This window comes from Piliocolobus tephrosceles, chromosome 19 (genome assembly GCF_002776525.5).
Source record: "Piliocolobus tephrosceles isolate RC106 chromosome 19, ASM277652v3, whole genome shotgun sequence".
Lineage (NCBI taxonomy): Eukaryota > Metazoa > Chordata > Mammalia > Primates > Cercopithecidae > Piliocolobus > Piliocolobus tephrosceles.
The window spans coordinates 53,356,469-53,377,875 of record NC_045452.1 but is presented as its reverse complement, the minus strand read 5'-3'; the positions used below and the strand labels follow the sequence as shown (position 1 = coordinate 53,377,875).

Below are 21,407 nucleotides of genomic sequence, written 5' to 3'. Positions count from 1 at the left end.
GGGAGGGGAGGGGAGGACAGGAAAGGAGAGAGAAGGAGAGGGAGAGAGAGAGACAGATGGAAAGAGAAAGAAAGCGAGAGGGGGGGGGGGGGAGAGAGAGAGAGAGAGAGAGAGAGAGAAAGAAGGAAAGAAGGAAGGAAAGAATTCCGACGTACGAATTTAACAGGAATCGTTAGATCAATCAACAACAGTGAGCTGATTTTTGACAGTAAAATATTTCTTCCTAATCCAGTTTTTAATTTTTATTTCAAATGAACACGTTGTCTAATTCCCTATGAAGTGATGCGGAGGCCCACAACAAGCATGATTACAAGCACTCTAAAATTATCCCCTTTGATAAAAGATGACACTTTGGCAAACATTCCTGCCACTGCCTTTCCTGTGATGGCTAAGGAGACTAAACTGAGAGTTTAAATGTACATTTGTTAAAGCCTCCATTCAGTCCTCATCTTATTTTTAGTCCCATCAATGTCCATTTAGCAAAGACCTGACTTCGGAGATTGGACTTTCAGCTGGAACGCTTCACAAGTGTCTGCTATGAAGATTCTGGTCTCAGCACCCACCACCCCCTCCTGCTCTGGCAAATGATCACACGGCTCCTCTCCTGAAAGCGTGTTCTCCAAAAAAGAGAAGAACCAAGGAAATTTTGTTCTGCAGAGACATAAAAAAAATTTCCTGACAAGTGCCTTGCTAAGATGAAAATGAAAACGCTAATATGAATATTCTTTTTCAAAAGCTCTTTGTTCAGAGAGGAAGCTTGTTCTAGTGAGAAGGCACCGCAGTGACTCATGGCTCTACCCTGTCCCTTCCTAGCAGTGTCACCCTGAACCAGCCACTCCATCTCCCGAGGTTGCAGTGATATCATCCGTAGAGCAGGGTCAATAGTATCTTACTTCTTGGAAGAATGCCACGAGCTCTTTAATGGCTCCTCATGGCTTTCTGTGCACTGTCACTTTATCCATAGAAAAATCAAAATGGCGAGGAAGATTGGTGCAAATGGGTGACTTTTTGGTTAAGTTGCATAAAATGCACAAACAATTCCAGCCAAGATTGAGTGAGAAGAACTGGATTTACCCTCCCGCCTGAACAACCAACAAATGGCCAATATAGTCATATATAAACAATGTTTCTTCCCCCCCCCCCCCACTGCCCAGATGGAGTCTGCTCTGTGGCCAGACTGGAGTGCAGAATAAATGGACAATATATTCATATATAAACAATGTTTCTTTTTCTTTTTTTTGTGATGGAGTCTGCTGTGTTGCCCAGGCTGGAGTGCAGTGGCACAATCTCGGCTCACTGCAACCTCTGCCTCCCAGGTTCAAGCAATTCTCCTGCCTCAGCCTCCTGAGTAGCTGGGACTACAGGCGTGCGCCACCATGCCTGGCTAGTTTTTTGTATTTTTAGTAGAGACAGGGTTTCACCGTGTTGGCCAGGATGGTCTTGATCTCTTGATCTCATGATCCACCCACCTTGGCCTCCCAGAGTGCTGGGATTACAGGCGTGAGCCACCGCACCCGGCATAAATAATGTTTCTGCAAGATATTAGACATCAAATGAAGGACACTGATTCCTGACAAGGGGAAACAAATGAGGACTTACAGCTGCCAAACTCATGGCCCTGAATTTCCAGGTCATGACTTCAGGTGGGGAAACCCACACAGAGCCTAGAGGACTCACAGAGTGGAGGACATGAAGTGTGTGGAGAGACCAAGGTCACAGGACAGGCTGGTGAGGAGAGAGTTGCTCCAAAAGAGAATCCAGAGATGTGCAGAGTGATCCTTGAGAATCTGAGTAATGATGGGTACATGCATGTGAAAGAAACTGAGGCCAGGGGGAAAATCACCTAGCATTAACAGTGCTTGGTGTTCGCACAGGGACAGGAATAATGCCTCTTTCCACTAGTCAGATGAGAGAACTTAACATTCACGGTAGATGACTGAGAAGGGTCTTGCCTCACTAGTAAGAAATAAGTAGTTCTAGGCTGACAACTGCTCCGATTCCACCTAACAAATCTAAAAATGCAAAGCTCAAAAGGATCAAACTGTTTCCAAGTAACTCAACTACATGACAGAAAAAAGCTCAAGAATATTACAAAAACACCTAGCATTCAACAAGCTTAAATTCAGGGTCTGATATTTAATAAAAAATTATGAGGGATGAAATGATATAGGGAAATGCCACATGCAATCATAAGCAATCAAAATTGATTCAAAGTTGACAGAGGTGTTAGAATTAGCAAACATGGATATTTAAACAGTTTTCCTGTAACAACTGTATTCCATAGGTTCAAAAGTTAAGTAAAGATACAGACAATATATAGAAGTTAAGTAAAAATATAGACAATATTAAGGGCGTTGAGCGGGGCCTAGGTCAAATTTCTATATATGACAACTACAGTATGTGAGGTGATAAGATGAAAAATGGCCAGATAGAATTAAGGGCAGATTGAACTATACCATGGCATATCAAAATTAAATTGTTAAAAACCAGTGAAATAGAGAAAACTGTGAAAACAGAGACAAAAAAAGACATGTTATTTATAGAGAAATAAAGATAAAGATATCAACACAAATAAGACAGTAGAGTATCATCTTCCAAGCAGTGGAAGAAAAACCTCAATCCAGTATTTTATACCCAGCAAAAATATCTTTCAAAAACCAAAGGTATAAAAAAGGCATTTTCCGTCAAAGCCAAGCAAAAGATTCCATCACCAACTTACATGTACTCAAACTTTTTTTTTTTTTTTTTTTTTAAAGAGACAGGAATCCCCTTTGTCACCCAGGTTGGAGTGCAGTCAGGCAATCATAGCTCAATGCAGTCTTGAACCCCTGAGTTCAAGGGATTTTCCTATCTCAACCTCCTGAGTTGCTGGGATTGTAGGCACAAGCCACCAAGCCCAGTCTCTAAGACATTTGAAAGGAAATCTTTCAGGCAGAAGGAAAATGATACCAGTTGGATCTGCACGAAGAATTTAGAGCATCCAAAATGGTGACTTCATAGGTAAACATACGGTTTTTTTTTTTTTTTTAAATTTATAACTCATTAAAAGATAACTGACTGTCTAAAGAAAAACATCAACAATGCAGTAAGGAAAAAGTATGACAACAACCGCTTACAGAATGAGAGAGGGGAAATGGAAGTACTTTCTGTAAGGTTCTTATACTATCTGTGAAGTGGTATTATATCTCTTGAACTGACATAATATCATCATGACAAGTTTAGAATGTTTTCTATAAGCCTAAAGCAACCAGTAAAATAACGAACTAGTTATAACTTACAAACCAACAAAAGAGATAAACCAGTAAAATAACAGTTGTAACTTACAAACCAATAAAAGGGATAAAATAGAATCATAAAAAATTTCCAATTAATTCAAAAACAAAAAAAAAGAGGAAAAAGGAAGAACAAAGAACAGACTGGACAAATAGAAAACAAATAGCAAGATGACAGATTCCGTCACACCATATCCATAAACTCATTCAGTGTACACGGTCTTCTCAATCCAAAGGAAAACATAAGACCCAAGTATACGCTGCCTAAAAAAAATACACTTCAAATATAAAGACAAATAAGTTCAATAAGAGTACAAGGATGGAAAAATGCCCCACATTAATATTAATCAAAAGAAAGCTGGAATAGCTTTACTAATAAAGTAGATTTCAGAGCAAAGCATTACAAAGGATAAAAAGATCATTTCATAAGAAGAGGCTCAAAGAGGGCCTAACAGCCCGGAACGTTTACACACCTAAAAACACAGCCTCAAAGTACACAATGTAAAAACTGATAGCACTGTTTAGAAAAATGGACCAGTCCACAATCACAGGTATAGCTTTCCATATCCCTCGCTCAATGACAAACAGAAAGAACAAGTGGCTGGGCATGGTGGTTCACGCCTGCAATCCCAGCACTCTGGGAGGCCGAGGCGGGTGGATCACCTGAGGTCAGGAGTTCGAGACCAGTCTGGCCACCATGAAGAGACCCCGTCTCTAGTAAAAATACAAAAATTAGCTGGGCGTGGTGGCACACCTGTAATCCTAGGTACTTGGGAGGCTACGGCAGGAGAATTGCTTGAACCCAGGAGACAGAGGTTGCAGTGAGCAGAGATCACACCACTGCACTCCAGCCTGAGCAACAGGGTGAGACTCCGTCTTATTAAAAAAAAAAAAAAAAAGAAAGAACAAGTGGACATGAACTAAACACTCATGCTCAGATGTTCCTTCCATTCCAAGTAAGCTCTCCCACAGAATGCCGGTGAAGACATCTCTGCCTGCAGCACTCAACAAGCCTTTTTGGACAATGATCACTGAAGACTATGAATAAGTCTCATCATTGCTAATTTCATGACTGACAAACGCTTTCCCACAGAGAATATGGCCACTGCTCTGAGACGGACATTTGAGTGCTAACTCCTTCTGGTCCACTAAAAATTCTTACAACTCAGCCAAATCTCAACTTTCCTTGACCTTAGTTATATTATTATACTTATATGATGAGGGGGCTGGTCAAGGTTACCTCTAAAATCCTTTGCTATGGTCTGAATGTTTGTGTCTCTCCCACCCCTGATTCATATGCTGAAACCTAAGCCACAATGTGATGCTTTTTGAGGGTGAAACCTTTGGGAAACAATTAGGCGTGAGGGCAGAGCCTTCAAGATTCACATTAGTACCCTTATAAACGGCCCCTGAGAGCTCCCTTGCCCATTCCACCATATGAGGATACAGCAAAATACAAACAAAAACAAAAATAAAAGATTAAAAAAAAAATTTAAGTTCTATGAACCAGGAAGCCAGCTTTCACCAGACAACCAGGTCTGCTGATGTCTTGATCTTGGACTTCTCAGCCTCTGCAACTGTGAAAAATAAACTTCTGTTGCTGATAAGGTACCCAGTCTATAGTATTCTGTTATAGTAGCCTGAAGGGATTGGAAGACATCCTTCCAGCTTTTGTGTTCGAACCTGAACTATGCCATCAATTGTCACCACCTCAGAAATCTTAAATCAAGCCAGGGCTTGCACTGTGAGTCCCTGGGAACACTGTCTGGCTGCTCTGGAGAAGTGTGAGTGTCCACTGTGCAGAGATGGCCCTGTGGAGGCAGCTGCCCTGTGACCCTTTGACCTTCAAGATAGAATGGACAAGGGCTGAACCTGTGAATAACAGTGCTTAAGGCATTTCTTCTCATTCTTTTTGTATGGCTTCCAGTCCCCAGTCCCCACCCTTACTGTCTGTGCTGTGACCTGAAGTGGGAACTCGACCGCAGTGAGACCTACCCGAGGAGGAACAGCCTGCAGAGCGGTGATGTAGTTCTCCAGGGCCAGGCGACGGCGGTCATTGAGCATAGCTTCCACTCTGGCCATGTGTGTTTCCACCAGCTGCTGTCTCTCGTTGGCTGCTTCCTGTTCCAAAGATTCCACTTTCTCCTGGAAATGCTGCCATCATAAACACATATGTCCATGGGGACTGAACAAGTAGGATGAAGCAGCAATTTCAACTCTTCTAAAAAAGACATCCTATTCCATTTTCTTCTAGTGCTAAAAAGTATCCTAAAGACTGCATAGTCATTCCACATTTTGACTAATTCTGCATGTTTTATAGCTTACTTCACTCTCCTGCACTCTCCAATCCGCATCAAACCTACTTTTTCATTAAAAATCAGTATTTCATAGGCTCTCTGAGACTGATTTGACTAATAATAACATTGGATAAATATATGCACTCTTGAAACTCTTATATTAAAAAAAATTCCTCTCTTACTAAAAGTACCTCAAGTAACTGATCACAATAAACTCTTGGTTTACTTAAGGTAATTTTGAGACTGGTTTAAGTCAAAAATTCAAATTCTCATAATTTTTGCAGGAGGGAGAAGCAGCAGAAGATTGTGGTGACTGAAAAGATGTATCGTTAATAAAAAGTAGATTGCAAGTTACAATGTGAGTTTTATGGCAATGAATTATAACTTGAAATAATTGGGAGCAGATATAAGGCAGGATTTAAGCAACTCAATTATTAGACAATGATTAAGAACAGTTCAAGTTCATGGGACTATGAACAATCACGCCTGAGGTGCTGGCAGATGCAGGTAAACCTGCAGACACTCATTAAACAGACTGCTGGCATGTGATGTTTGGTAGGAAATGGGTTCAGATTTTACCTGGATAACTGCCTTCTTATCAGCTTTAGGCAAGTTCTTTGCCTGACGTTCTGCCTCTTCCCATTCTCTCATGACCTATAAATTAAGAAAACATTTGAGTTTAAAATCATCAGTTCATCCTTTGAATACAGACTTAATAGGATGGATGATTATGTTTTTCTTCTATTTTTGTCATTTTAGATATTTTAAAAATGTATTACATACCCATTCCTATCTGAATAATATGTGACCTCCCAATAGGATATACACAATTAATCACAGCAGTCTACTAAACATAAATGTTCACATTTACTGCAGGAATATAGCCTTGAGTCAAGGTTGGTCTTTTTTTCCCTAGAACTGAGTGACAGTCATTTTATTTGATGTGAACAAACACCAACTAGTCATAGAACGCATACACTAACTGAACAAGGTCTTCCAATATTTAACTGAAACACATAAGTTTTACTCTCTTATGAAAGTGACTGAAACCATTTTAAACTGAATATTTTGACTTTAAAAGAAAATATGACATTTTATGTGTGTGTGTGTGTGTGTGTGTGTGTGTCATGAATACAATGCCAAAAAGAAGTATATAATGGGGGAGAAAAAGAAGACTTCTGCTGTCTGATATCCTAAGACCTATCCTCCTTTAAAGAACTGATGGAGAATTAAGGCCCTTCAAGCTTGCCGACCTAAGTCATGAACAGCAAGGATTACTCTAAGTCCTTCCAAAAACTCCAATAAAACATATAATATTCTGAATGCAGCAAACATGTATTTTTTAACAAGTAGCACTAATTTAGTAACCAACTGCTATGGTTTGAATGTATCCCCCAAAAAGCATGTGTTGGGAACTTAATCCCCAATGCAACAATGTTGAGAGGTGATTCAGTCTCTGTCCTCATGAGTAAATTAGTTTCATTATGGGGAGAGTAGGTTTGTTACTGTGAGAAGTGGGTTGTTATAAAACTGAGTTTTGCCTTCCTCTTGCCCTTCTTCCTTCCACCATAAATGATACAGCATGAAGGTCTTTAACAGATGCCAGCACCATGCTCTTGGACTTCCCCACTTGCAGAACTGAAAGCCGAATTTTAAACTTCTTTTTCTTTACAGATTATCCAGGCTGGGGTATTCTATTATAGCAACACAAACTGACTAAGATATCAGGTGAATGTGTTTTATAGGATATCAATGCTTCCTACATGGATCTCCCTGAGTGAAGTGCAATCATTAACCTGATAAAAAAAAGTAAGAGACTGTACCTCTGTATGTTGTTCAAAGAAAATATTAACTCCCTACCACCTAGAGCTGCCTTTTCAAGTGTATGACAAGTAGAATTTGTTTAAAGTGCAACTCATAACTGAGCTGGGTAAAATGAAGAAAGAAAGATCAAGGACAACAAAAAATTGGCTTGGTGCCAGATGTGTACTTGCATACTCTGTGTACTCCCAAAGCATGAGGAAACTTGATTACTGTATTATAAGAGCCTGTTATTTGTAGGTATTTAGCCCTAAGGAATAGACTCTTCTGACGTACTTCAAGACAGGAAAGAAAAAGAGGCTTGGAATAAATAACTACAGATAGAAGACTTCTGAGACAATACCACATCAAATCACCATGTGGGCTCCTAATTACAGATTTTATTGTCTATTGATATTAATTCTTTGTATATGATAGGCAATTAGCTTCTTCTTGTTGTTTTAGTAAAACTATGGAGAAAACAAGATGGAATAAATATTCCATTATACTTGAAAAGCATATAAAAAATAATCTCAAGGTTCACAGCAAAATTGGGACAAATGCCCTGCTGCAATGAACAAGAATAGAACATGGAAGAAAAGAAACATATTGTCCCATCTGCTTTGGTGCTTCTACCAAGTTAACAAAGGGAACCTGTGGGCAAGGGGGACATGAAAGACCATCTTTGCTTTAGAGATGAGATAAGCCTTGCAATATAAATATTTCAATTTCCTGCTTTGGGAACGTTCACAGTGGTGGTACTCTACCAACAATTCTTCAAGTAAGGAATCTCAAAATTAGTTTGAGATAGAAGTTCAATGCTCTACTGCAATGTGAAAACTGATTTCCCATATTATATTTATATTTTTTCCATTTTACCTTGTACACTCAGAACCTGGACTTTAAGCTTTAAGCTGGAGGAATCCATGAAATAATTAAAGAGATTTATTTAGCTAATAAGTTGCAAATAAGCATTACTATAAAAATTAACTCAAATTCTGATTTTCAGAACAATTTAAAAATATCCTATACCCCCACAAATAAATAAATCACCTGCACCATCCCACTAAGACTCTACTGCAAATGAATACACACTATATGTAGGCTGAGCATCTCCCTATCAACAGTGAATTTCACTGTGGAACTGATAACAAATAGCATTACTGCTGACCCTGTATCAAGTGCTTTACAACATCTATCTAATTTAATTGATTCCTCACAACAGCTTGTGATTAGCCAGGGCCGTCCCATTTTATGAACCAGGTTAAGGTACCAGCTCAAGACTATGCAGGTAAAAAAGGGAGAGGAAAGAATATAAATCAAGATCTCTGTGGTTCTAAAGATCATGTTTTTGTACCCTATGGTACCCAATTTTCCATTATAAAATAAAAAATTCATTAGGTGAGCTAAATTTATTTACATTTAGTGACAGGAGAAAGGGGTGCTCTTAAAATGTTCCTGCTTATCTTAAAAATAAAAACCTAGGCTGGGCACAGTGGCTCATGCCTGTAATCCCAGCATTTTGGGAGGCCGAGGTGGGCGAATCACAAGGTCAGGAGATCAAGACCATCCTGGCCAACATGGTGAAACCATGTCTCTACTAAAAATACAAAAATTAGCTGGGCGTGGTGGCATGTGCCTGTAATCCCAGTTACTGGGGAGGCTGAGGCAGGAGAATCGCGTGAACCAGGGAATCGGAGATTGCAGTGAGTCTAGATTGCACCACTGCACTCCAGCCTGGTGACAGAGCAAGACTCCATCAAGGATGGATGGACGGAAGGAAGGAAGGAAGGAAGGAAGGAAGGAACTATGAGTTGGGTCAGCTTTCAATTTGAAGGACTTCATTTTAAGCATATACTAAAAGTAGTAAGTTTATAAGTAATAAAAGTGCTCACATATGGTTCAGCTGCTGATTTCTATTGACTAGATGCTAGTCACGACATAGAGCAACAAAAATCTACAGGTTTAGAGTTGTATGAAATATGAAATATTTCATATAAAATATGAAAATTTGAAATTTGAAAAATATGAAAATGTGAAAAATTCCAAAATCCTCTGTATTTATAAGAAAACATATAACAAAAACTACAATAAAACTTATTTAAAAAACTGCACAATTTTTAAAATTTAAAATTCTCAGGACCTGGCCCTTGCAGTGGCTCTATAGATTCTTACAAAGCAATTTTCCACTGCAGGCACAAAGGTATCACTTTCATTTGGATTTATGGATCTTCAAAGACTTGGCTGTTTCATGCAGAGAAAATGACTACTACCTAGTAGAGATTTAAGAGGCAGGCAAGTTTGAAGTCGAAAAGTCCCTAGATTTCAGCACCACAGATTATCAGATACATACTAATTTCAGGTGTCTCATATGCCTGTGACCACTGGAATCTAGTAGACAACATTCTCTGCTCTGGGATAACATCTCTTAGGTTATATTAGATACATCTGACGACTAAAAGATGAACAAAATCTATCAAAACTCATATGAATTAAGTCACAAGTTAAATAGATGTGCTAAAAGAAAAGCTGAATTATTATTTTATCGAAGACCTGTCATATCTAAAACTAACAGAATCTGAAATACGTTTTCTTAATAATATAAAAAATGACCAAGTTATACTAGGATAAAAAATCCAGGATTAAAAAACTACAAAATTTAAAAAAAAATTACTAAGTGGGTCCAAGAATGAAATGCAAGGTTAGTAAGACTTACATGAACTTAGAGGTACTAAAAGGAGTTTACAATCCAGCTGGAAAGATAACGCAGGTGTGTCGAAAAATCACTAATAAAACCGGAGAGCAAATATTTAGAATTAAAGGAAAGGTAAGAGCAATGACTGCCTGTCTCGTTCTGAGTATGAAGCGGGGTGTAAGGAATGGGTGAGATGTGCCAACGTGAAGAAGGGTGGGGGGGCATTTCCAGGAGAAGTCAATGCTGAGGACAAAGGGAAGTCCAAGATGAGATGAGCAGATGGTGCGCAGAGTGGCGTGATCAGAACAGCAGTTTAACGCCGTACAGAAGGCAAGGGCAGCAGTTGAGAAGGAAGAGGTGGTAGGAAAGACCAGAGTCAGGGTACGGCGGTAGGCGCTGAGAATGACAAGTTGAGCATTCGGTGTTTATTTTTGTCATTGTTCTTTTTTTTAAGACTTCATGTGCCCAGAAGTGGATTTGTGAGGCCACAGGAAGCCTCTGAAAGCTTCATAAAGAAGGGAGATAGGATGTAAATTCAAAGGAGGACATTTCAGTGGCAATAAGTATGATTCATAGTCCTCCAATGCTTTCGGGACAGTGCCTGTGTCTTTCCTAATGAAAAATCTGATTTTTTTGGCATCAGGTGAAAACTCACTAATTCCCTGTGGTTAGCTTTCTAGTTCAATTCGCTGCTAGGTTTTCATCACGGGCAACCACTAGAACTGCACATTACAGTCCAGAGCCAAAAGGATAGTGATTATAAGGCATTTTTCCTCTTTATGTTATTATACCAAAGTAGATCCAAGTATTGTTACTTATCTGAAGGCAAAACAAACCAACAACAAAAAAAACACAAACCAAAAAACAGTATCTGTGTTGTACCTTTCTAGATACATTATTAGTTACATGTTTTCAAGTGTAGGTTTTCTTATTATTCAGGCGAGGCCAAGAGGTCAGGAGATGATTATCATGGAAAAGACAGTTTGTTACTCATAGCTCCCAAGAAGCCGGTATATGCCACTACATGCAGGCTCATATGGGAAGCATCAGGGTTGGTCAGGAGCGGAAAACATGAACAAGAGTTCTCCGTGGTTTTCATGGAAAGAATGCGCGAAGCAGGGTAGGCACGTTTAGGACTGACTAGTTCAAATAATGGTGATGGGGCATGAGGTTGTCCCTAGTGGTCTGGTACCTGGCCCTGGGGTGATTAGAGCAGGTGTATAGCGGCCCAGAGTATAAGAGGTAAGTAAAGAAGGTGGTTGGGAGTTAGGAGTGTTTGACTGATTGGTTTGCATGTGAAAGACATGCTCAGAGGCCATTCATTTGGCCCTGGCAGGGAGGAATCTTCCTGGGGTCAACAGGGACCCAGATCAGAAATTATAGGAAAGCAAGATTAATTGTCTACTAAAGACTGACTATGGTCTTAGAAAATATGCAGCAGTCTCATTCATAAATTGCATTTAATGTCTCTCAACAGACCTTTTAAGTATCTAAGTATGACAAAAATTTCTCCTATCTTCTGATATTTGCCACAGAATATTAACACTAAAAATGAATGGCTTACTTTAACCTGAGATCTTTATTCATTCACTTATATATCCTACTTTTTTTTTTTTTTTCCCCACATTCACTCCTAGGTTTGTAGACTACAAATCGAAAAAGTGACTGGAAAATAGTATGTCCATATTTGTTGACTGAATGAATGAATGAGGAATCTGAGCAAGGGCTAAAATTCTCTGTATTATCAAACTCCAACACAACATCCAGTGCCTGGTAGTAGACATAGCTTAAATTGCAGTTGATAGTATATATGGATTAGCCATGTTTTAGACACAAGTTATTTTTCAATTTGCTTAATTAAGGATCTGCTAAAAAAAAATACCAAACCAAACCACGGTTTTTTTTTTTTTTTTTTCCCAGCAAAGTATAGTGAAAGGAGTACCGTCCTAGGAGCAAGAAAGGCCTGGATTCTAAATGCTGTCTCTGGCTCACTGATTTTGCTTTGTGCTAAAATGGGAAGCCATTCTTTGAACCTCTATTCCATTATATATCACTTAGGAGACTCGATGAAATAATCACTATGGTTCAGCTCAGTTTTAAGTCTCTATGATTCTGTAGACTGTAAACAATTACAACAGTCTGGGATTTAATACAAAAACTCATCTTTACTAAAGAGAAAAATGCTCTTAGATGGATTTTAATTTACAATATGTTGATTACAGGTACTACATATATACAGAATAATAATGCCAAGTACCTTTCTTCACCAGAGAGAATGTTATGGACATCATTTAATTTGTGCTTACAAAATCCAACTATACTTGGATCCTTCTTAGGCAGCATGTTCATGGAGGATGCAAAAAACTCACAAACTGTGCCCACACAGTAAACATTTAAAATTAGAACTTTGCATCTGTAAAGATCTTGATAAAGCCAGCAAGCCCGTGGGGACACTCAGGTTTCCTGTTATCGTAGGGCTGAATGATGGAAGTGCCAGACTTACCTGGGACATTCTCTCTCGGTGCTTGGCCTCAAGTCTCTCTTTGGCTTTCTGGAAATGGGCGTGTTCATTCTCATCCCCAGGCGTCTCAAGGTACTTGTCAACGGCATCAGGGGTACTGGCTGCTGTTGTAGGAACTATAAAGTAGAAGAGAAGGAGGTTTGAGGGAAAACAACAACAAAAAAACACCAACAACAGAATATCCACTTGTTTAAAAGAAAGCCATATTTTCAGTTATTTCTCAGAACAGAGAATTTAGTAAAGCAGCGCATACAAGACGTTAATGCTGTTTAAGAGAACATGAGACACTGTGCAGCACAGTAAGGATGTGTTTCATCATTCCCAAGTACAGAATGAAGGAAAAATCTTTAAAAGGGTCCACTTTGCAATATAGTATTAGAGTTCTTTATGAAACAAGCATGCAAAGAGCAAAAACAGTTGGTGCTGGATAGACATGTTTTTCCAAATGCCCATGCTTTCCTGAATTCATATTTTGCAATTTTGAAAGTAAATGATATCATCAATATCATACATTCAGACTCCTGCAGAAACCAAAGATATCTGTAATTAACCTGTTGTAGAATAACTGCACCCCAGAGAAAAGGTAAATTGTATGATGTATTTTAGATAACTTAACTACAAAGACAACCTTCATGAGACAGTATGTGAAACACCACACACAAAAAAAATAAATAAACACATTTTTGAATCACAAAAGGACCTTTCTGCCTTCACAAATTTGACAATAGTCAATGAATTCATTATGCTAGTTGTCAAAAAGTGATTTCTATTTTGAATTCAACTAATACTGCTAAGCAATATTTGAATTGCAACATATACTGCTATATTATGTGAAAACATAAATACCTATAAAATTCAAGAGTACACTATAAAACAAAAATGTCTTAACTCATGAGCCAAGTGAATTATAATACCTATAGAAGCAATTTTCCAAAAGATTAGTAACGACTAGTGAGAATTCAGAGTATTTATGAGTTTAAAAGAAAAAAGGATTTTGACTTAAGAAGAAGCATATTTAACATAAAAAACGAAATGAGATGCTTTCACTATCTTTTCAGGTCAAATCAATTGTTTCATTCTAAAGGCTATTCAAATATCACCAATGTTCCAAGTATTCCTATCAAATTACTAATACTTGTGTATTACATTTGGGATATAATACCTCAAAGAGGACTTGAATGAGAAGAATTTATAGCTAAGTCACTTTGAAACTAAACTTGAAGTTAAATACATTTTCTACATCCTTCAAGAAAATGTCTGGAATCTTAATCCAAAGTCTTCAAAGATATTAACTAAAACCGGAAGGCTGTTCAATAATTAAACAGTATCTTTCATTTTAAAGAGCAACATTCGTTTTGATTTTTTCCCTCCACTTCAATCCTGATTAATAATCATTTTTCAAAAAATATAAGCAGTTGAGTGTCTATCCAGATGTTGCTTTCAAGTGTAAGGAAGGAGGCAGGGCATATTCCTGGTGCCTTTACACAGCTGCCCCCAACTTCTGTGTAGCAAATGAGGGAGTGGTGTTCCTTCTTACATTGGCAGCAACAGGGAGAAGGAAGGAAGGAAGGAAAGAGCCATGTGGGGGCTTTGCAATTAAGCACATTTGGATTTGAATTCCATTTCTTTGTCAGATAGGCTGTGACCTGGGGCAGGAAACTTAAGCACTCCATGTTCCAGTTTCTTTATCAAGTGGTGATAACATGCCACACGATATGACAGGAGTGCTGGGAAAATGAGATACTATACCACATGTAAGTCATCTGGCAGAGAGGGTGACACACGGCAGAGCTCATACATATTAGCGGCCTTGCCTCCTCCTCTGCTTATTACATCCTGCTCAAATCTTGGAGCTAATGCTAACCATGGAAAAGTTCTGCTACTTTTATTCAAAGCCACTGAAAATGTTTTGGTAGGAGGGCGCAATAATAAAGTAAGAAAGAAAAAAGAAAAGGACAAATTTTAAAAATTGAGAAAAAAAAAAAGAAAATATAAACATTAACAAAAAACAAAATAGAACCACTGAAAATGAATTACACACAGGATCACAGAGTGCAACCTACAGGAAAAGTAATATGTATTTTTCAAAAAATGTTAGGGGTAGCCCACATAAAAAAGGCCGAAAGTATCAAAAATAAGTAAATTGTTAATTTGTAAGATCGAAACAATAATTTTGAATATTAAGTCCTTTTCAAAAAAAAGGTAAATGTTTTTCTCCACTGCTTCAAGCAAACCAGTATGCAAGTAGTTTTTTAACTTAATCATTAAGTTAATGAATCCCAACTTGAAATGAACGTGGTATTTAGCATTCAAAATGTGTTTCCCTGGTTTCATTCTCTCATCTTAACTGGTAGAGCTCAAATGAGAACAAGTTACAGTAAAAGCAGAAAAGAAAACAATAACATTATTTTGCATAGTCCAATCTGGCAGAATGACAAGTTTAGGCAAACCATATTTTATGTTTGAAACAAATGAAAATGTATAAATATTTGGGGTTATATTCCCTGATGAAGATAGTCATCTGGCTGTAACTGTTATAACCATAACATAAGCACCCCTTTGGAAAACTAGAATCATAAAACTTACTATGTACGAAGGAAGTTTTTTCAGCTCCTATGGTTTGCAAACACTGTCTACCGTATAAAGGAAAGAAGATAAACACTATAATCTGAATCACTATAATCACACTGGCCTAAATAGAAATGCACATAGCAATATAATAAGAGAATAAACATGGAACGTGAATGTGAGGTATGTTTAACAGGACTGAGGATATTAAAAAGGATAAAAACCTTCTTTTTAGGCACATGGAAATAAATACGAATACAATATTACCAATTTATTCCATTGAATCCAGAAATACTTCTGTGGTAATTAATTTTCCCTGCCAACTTGACTGGGCCACAGGGAGCCCAGATTAAGCGTTGTTTCTCAGTGTGTTTGTGAGGGTGCTTCTGGATGAGATTAGCATTGGAACTCGTACACTCAGTAAAGTAAATCACCCTCCTCAACATGGGCAGGCATCACCCAATCTGCTGAGGGTCTGAAACCAAAAGGGCAGAGGATGGAGCAGTTCACCCTTTTTATTTCCTGGCTGCCTGAGCCAGGATATTGGTCTTCTCTTGCCCCTGGACTGAAATGTACACCATTGTCTTCCCTGGTCCTCAGGCCTTTAGATTTGGACTAAGTCATACCACCAGCTCTCCTGGGTCTCCAACTTGCAGATAACAAATCATGGAACTTAGCCTCCATAATTGTTGTGTGAGCCAATTCTGCATAATCAATCTCTTCCTATACATATATATCCTATTGGTCCTGTTTCTCTGGAGAACCCTGAGCAATACAATTTCTCTTCAAGTAAATCTTTGTTAACGGTCCCAGTTGAGGAAGCTGTGTCTCTTTTAATCTGTAACTCAAATTTTCAGCCATTCATACAATCCCCCATCTCAATTAGTGTGAAATTATCCTATATTCATACCAACCAGCAAATCAGATTACTGTCTAGTCAAGCGGAGAAAGATAACATATGCTGATATTGTTAAATGAATTTAATAGTTTATTACTACTGCTCTGCAGCTGGTGAGGAGGAAGGAGAGAGCAATTTTAAGGTGGAGTATGTCCAGAGAGCTCACCTTCTATTCCGTGAATATCCTTATATCCTCAAGAGATTAAATTCATAGGACTGACTACCATTTTGTGATTACGTCCACAGAAAGCGAGAGACACATGTGCCCTATGTCCTAACCCATCGAGGTACTTCCTTTCGGGAAGGGAGTGGGACTCAAGGAATGTCAGGATATGTCACAGGACACAGTGACAGGAAGCTGCATATCAGCAGGTCACTGATATATTTAAGGTACTTAAAACACAGGTCACTGTCACCACTTAGAAAGTGGAAACGATCTGGCTTTAGGAAGGTTTATTTCTGTTTTGCATTTTAAACTACCATAGAGCAGTTTATCCTGCTCACAGACCTCTGAGGTTCCACAGAACCTCTGCTAAAGGCTAGGATTTTGGCCGGGTGCGGTGGCTCATGTCTGTCAACCCAGCACTTTGGGAGGCCAAGGTGGGCGGATCACCTGAGGTTGGAAGTTTGAGACCTGCCTGATTAACATGGAGAAACCCTGTCTCTACTTAAAAAAAAAAAAAAAAAAAAAATTAGCCGGGCGTGGTGGCGCAGCTACTCGGGAGGCTGAGGCAGGAGAATCGCTTGAACCTGGGAGGCGGAGGTTGCAATGAGCTGAGATCGCGCCACTGCACTCCTGCCTGGGCAACAGAGCGAAACTCGGTCTCAAAAAGCCAACTAACTAACTAACTAACTAACTAACTAACTAACTAACTAACTAAGTAAAGGCTAGGATTTCCATGTTGGCCAAATGGTAACAGCCTCTTTTCATCAGAGTCCTCCATGCTAGGCATCTTCTATGTGTTCTCGTTTAATACATGGGAAGAAAAAATGACCCTATTTTATTGCGTAGAGGCAAAACACTATCATTTAACATACTCATTCGCATCCCTAAACACACACAAATAAAGTCTCTTAAGATTGGGTAAGCCATAAAAAGGCTGTAAAGCTAATTTTTAGGGCAGTAAAGGGCTAATCCATCTACATGCTGGGGCACTGGAAAGGGTTTTTGCTGTTTTGTTTTGTTAATGAGCAACACAACTTGGCTAAACAACATATGCTTTGTTACGATGTCCATTGGCTTGTTTTCTATGAAACAGCTGTTCCTGCCTCGAACACTATCTGGCAAATGACCTTCAACAGAAGTTGGGTCATAAAGCAGGATCAAGTGAAAAGAGCCTACAGTGCTGGAATATGGAGGATGGAATACGGAGGACGTTCTGGCCTTAGGCCCCTCCGCCAGCCTGGTCATTCATGCCTTCTGCAAGCAAGCTGGCTGGGTATGTTCCCCTTTCCGCGGAAAACTGGACTTAAAATGAGACAAAACTCAGGGTTCAATATCCTTAGCTCTAGGTTTTGACCTCTAGATGCCTAGTCGTCAGCAGCACTACCAACATCACACGCACAAGCTTTTAACTTTTTAAATGACCTTTGTATTTATTTTATTTTAGTCTCCTAACAGAGCCTTGTAGGCCATGGTAGGCTATTACCTCCCTTCCTTTTAATAGTGATCATGTGTATCTAAACACTCGTAACAAATGAAAAAATATAACAGAAAAGCAGTTCCAATTCCTAGTGCATTACTGCTTCAAGGTGAACATTTGCTTCCAAATATACAGTGGTATTCTGGATGACTTACGCCTTCTACATAAGCCACATCCTTATTCTTTGCCACAGTGGGAAGTCAGAGGTATCAAAGCGGCTGAGACAGCAGCTCTGACGTGGACAAACTATCCTGCCTTTAGTGAGCCTGTTCACTCTTTTATTTCTCCAGCCCGCCAACATTACAGCCCTTATTATATGTGAGGCACATGGGAGAAACCAATGAGAAAAACGTGAAGGCCCTGGTCCTGGTGGCATTATATTCTAGGGACAGAAGCAATTACTGCAAGACTTTTTAAAAAGCCAGTAAGTCATATTGTTAATATGTGATTTGTATTATGGAGAAAAAGAGGAAAAAGAAAAATAGAGCAGAGTTCAGAAGGATCGGGACAGCTGAGGGGAGAGGGGAAAGGTAGGCCGCAGGAAGTAAACGACCAGGCAGAGTCTTAAGTGAGGAGGTGACATTCAGATCTTCCCAGCTGGCTGCCAGAAAAACATGGCAGGCAGATGACAAAACTAGCATGGAAACCCTAAGAGTTGAGGCTGGCTGGCAAATTCCATGAGACCCGCATGGCCAGAGCTGAAGAAGCAAGACAGGAAGTAGTGGGAGAGGCAGGGAAGAAATGGGGGACGTCATGTACAGCCTTGAAGCCATAGTAAGGATTCTGAAGGACCAGCGTGGGCTGTTTGAGGGGGAGTATATGTGATGGGGTGTTTTGTTGAAGGATCACTCTGGCTGCTATGGGACAAAAGCAGAAGGAAGATCTTTTAAGAGGAGAAGACAGGCTGGGCGCAGTGGCTCACGCCTGTAATCCCAGCACTTTGGGAGGCTGAGGTGGGCGGATCACCTGAGGTCGGGAGTTTGAGACCAGCCTGACCAACATGGAGCAACCCTATCTCTACTAAAAATACTAAAATTAGCCGGGCATGGTGGTGGGCGCCTGTAATCCCAGCCACTCAAGAGGCTGGGGCAGGAGAATGGCTTGAACCCGGGAGGCGGAGGTTGTGGTGAGCCAACATTGTGCCACTGCACTCCAGCCTGGGCAAAACTCTGTCTCAAAAAAAAAAAAAAAAAAGACGACAAAGATGAAGATGACGGTGGCTTGGCCCAGGGTGGCTGTCATAGGAAGTTGTTGCCCTCAGCCCCCTTCCCACACGAGAATGGTCAGATTCCCTTCTTTCTCTCACACCAAAAAAATGCTATTACCTCAGGGAACTGAGTATGAAAACGGGAGAAACTGCTTCCACATGTACGTGAGGGCTCATTTCAATTTTAATACTGATACATGGATGCTTGTCACAATACTGCCACTTCACATTGTAATCTATTCTCATTACCTGCCAGAGCTCTGTTTTCTGGGGCGAAGTAAAATGGCAGGTTAGCTTTCAGTTTATTCATGAACGCTGATGCTGCATGCAACGTTCCTGTCACAAAATGCTCCTCCATCACTGGGGCCAAGACAGCAATGAAACATTTCCATACCTGTGGTTCCTCTGAGAAAACTGTTACCATTTGAAGGGAAGTTACTTCAAAACAGGGTGAAACCTGCTAACATCTTCAGGATGAGGCAGAAATCACTCTCCTAGCCTGTCTGAAGACTCTGTAGAAGATAATCTATTAAGTTGAACTGTACATGCACCGATTTCCTTCATTTAGTTCCGATTTTATAATCACTGCAGAGTACTCCCTTTCATATTCATACTAATGTGGTATTTCACATTCAAACAAGAATGTGGGGTCAAAATTAAAGACACTGGGAAAAGTTGCCCCTATCATTCTGATATTCATTTGTTTCCTCAGTCTCTGGGGTGACACACAGTTTTACAGTCACAATGGGCTCAGGACACAAAAGAAAAAACAACCCACCTTCAAACAGCAATGACCATGGCCATCTCCAACAGGCCAGAAGGCCCAATGCTTCCCTAAACAAAGGCTTATGAATGGCATTCAGTCAATATATTAATGTTAGATTCTAATAAGAAAATTGGTTTAGTCTCCTTTCATCAGCAGAAAAGCAATTTATCTCTATAGCACTGATAACAGAAGATTAAAACAAATTAAGACCTATATAAATCACTGCCTTATCATTGAAAATGCTATTTGATACAGACCTAGCAATGTTGTCATTTCAGATGGCTATAATTTAGGAGAGGAGACAAGGAGGATAATTTATATATGGCTGAAATAGAAACCTGTTAGCGTTTATGTGAAAATTTAACCTTAAAACATGGCAGAGCTTTCTGAGTGCCATCCCAACTTAAAAAAAAAGTGTCTCTCCATTTTTCTAATTTCCAAATAGCTAAAACTCCTAACGCATTCTAAATTCAAATATTTATCTTACCCACTAAGTCCGAGATAGAAGAGCCATTTATAACAAGAAAATACAGTTTGTGATCCTCCGGTGTAATACCAGACCCCTTTAAAAACAAAATAACGGCCGGGCACGGTGGCTCAAGCCTGTAATCCCAGCACTTTGGGAGGCCGAGACGGGCGGATCACGAGGTCAGGAGATCGAGACCATCCTGGCTAACATGGTGAAACCCCATCTCTACGAAAAAAAAATACAAAAAAAAAAAAAAAAAAAAACTAGCCGGGCGCGGTAGCGGGCGCCTGTAGTCCCAGCTACTCGGGAGGCTGAGGCAGGAGAATGGCGTAAACCCGGGAGGCGGAGCTTGCAGTGAGCTGAGATCCGGCCACTGCAGTCCGGTCTGGGCGACGGAGCGAGACTCCACCTCAAAAAAAAAAATAAAAATAAAAAAAAAAAATAACAACAGCAACAGGAAGAAACAAAGGCATTCTCCCCCTAATATGCCCTTGTATTATAATTTTATAGCCAGTGCAATCATAGTTGGTGGAGAACACTATCAATGCATCGCGTGGACAGAAGGTAATAAAAATGTAATCTACGATGTGTTTACTCTAGTCAAGCTACATTTCTTTTTTATATCCATGGACACATACTGACATGGGAATTTTTTCAACTCTATGAACTGAATGTGAAAGAATGAATGCTGGCGTTATTTTTTATTAACATCTATTCTCTATTCAGCACAACACACTAAAACTTAAAAGCAACCTCAAGTCTGAATCTAAAAAATATACGTGAAGCAATAGCAATAATAACTGGCATTCAGAATGGGTTAACCTTAGAGTATTGTTTTTTGTCAATTTGTCAGAAGCTATTCTTGACTTCATTAATGGAGGCACATAAAGAAATAACCTGTCATAGCTGCTCAACACTCAATAGAGGAGTTCAAAAAGTCAAAATCTTCAATATTGTCCACTTTCATATAAACAGTAGCAGTAAAAGCAGATGGAACTGTTAACCTCTATGGAGGTCTTAAGGATAAAGCTGATTTCATTTTACCCCAGACTTCCAGAGCAATCTCCTCCTACACTTGTATATTTTACTTTATATTGTTATTTATTTCTATGACATATCTGGGTCTCATTTCATCAATAAAATTATCAAGTTATTGAAAGCCAGTACTCAGATTCCTTTGCTGGTGTCCCTCAAAATACCTGGCTTAGCACATCCTGGACTCAAAAATAACTGCTGCACAGTTCACAATTGCAAAGATACGGAACCAACCT

General features: G+C 39.4%; 1 protein-coding gene across 6 annotated transcripts in view; it reads right to left on the bottom strand.

The window, feature by feature from the left end:
- Window positions 1-21,407, bottom strand: part of APP (amyloid beta precursor protein) — a 291,865-nt gene that overhangs the window by 84,228 nt on the left and 186,230 nt on the right. For all 6 annotated transcript variants that reach the window (XM_023190001.1, XM_023190010.1, XM_023190020.1 and 3 more), the window contains 3 exons: window positions 12,568-12,701; window positions 6,149-6,223; window positions 5,268-5,426 (listed from right to left, as the gene is read on the bottom strand). In XM_023190001.1, the coding sequence (XP_023045769.1) occupies window positions 5,268-5,426; window positions 6,149-6,223; window positions 12,568-12,701 (368 nt within the window). The remainder of the gene's footprint in view (window positions 1-5,267; window positions 5,427-6,148; window positions 6,224-12,567; window positions 12,702-21,407) is intronic.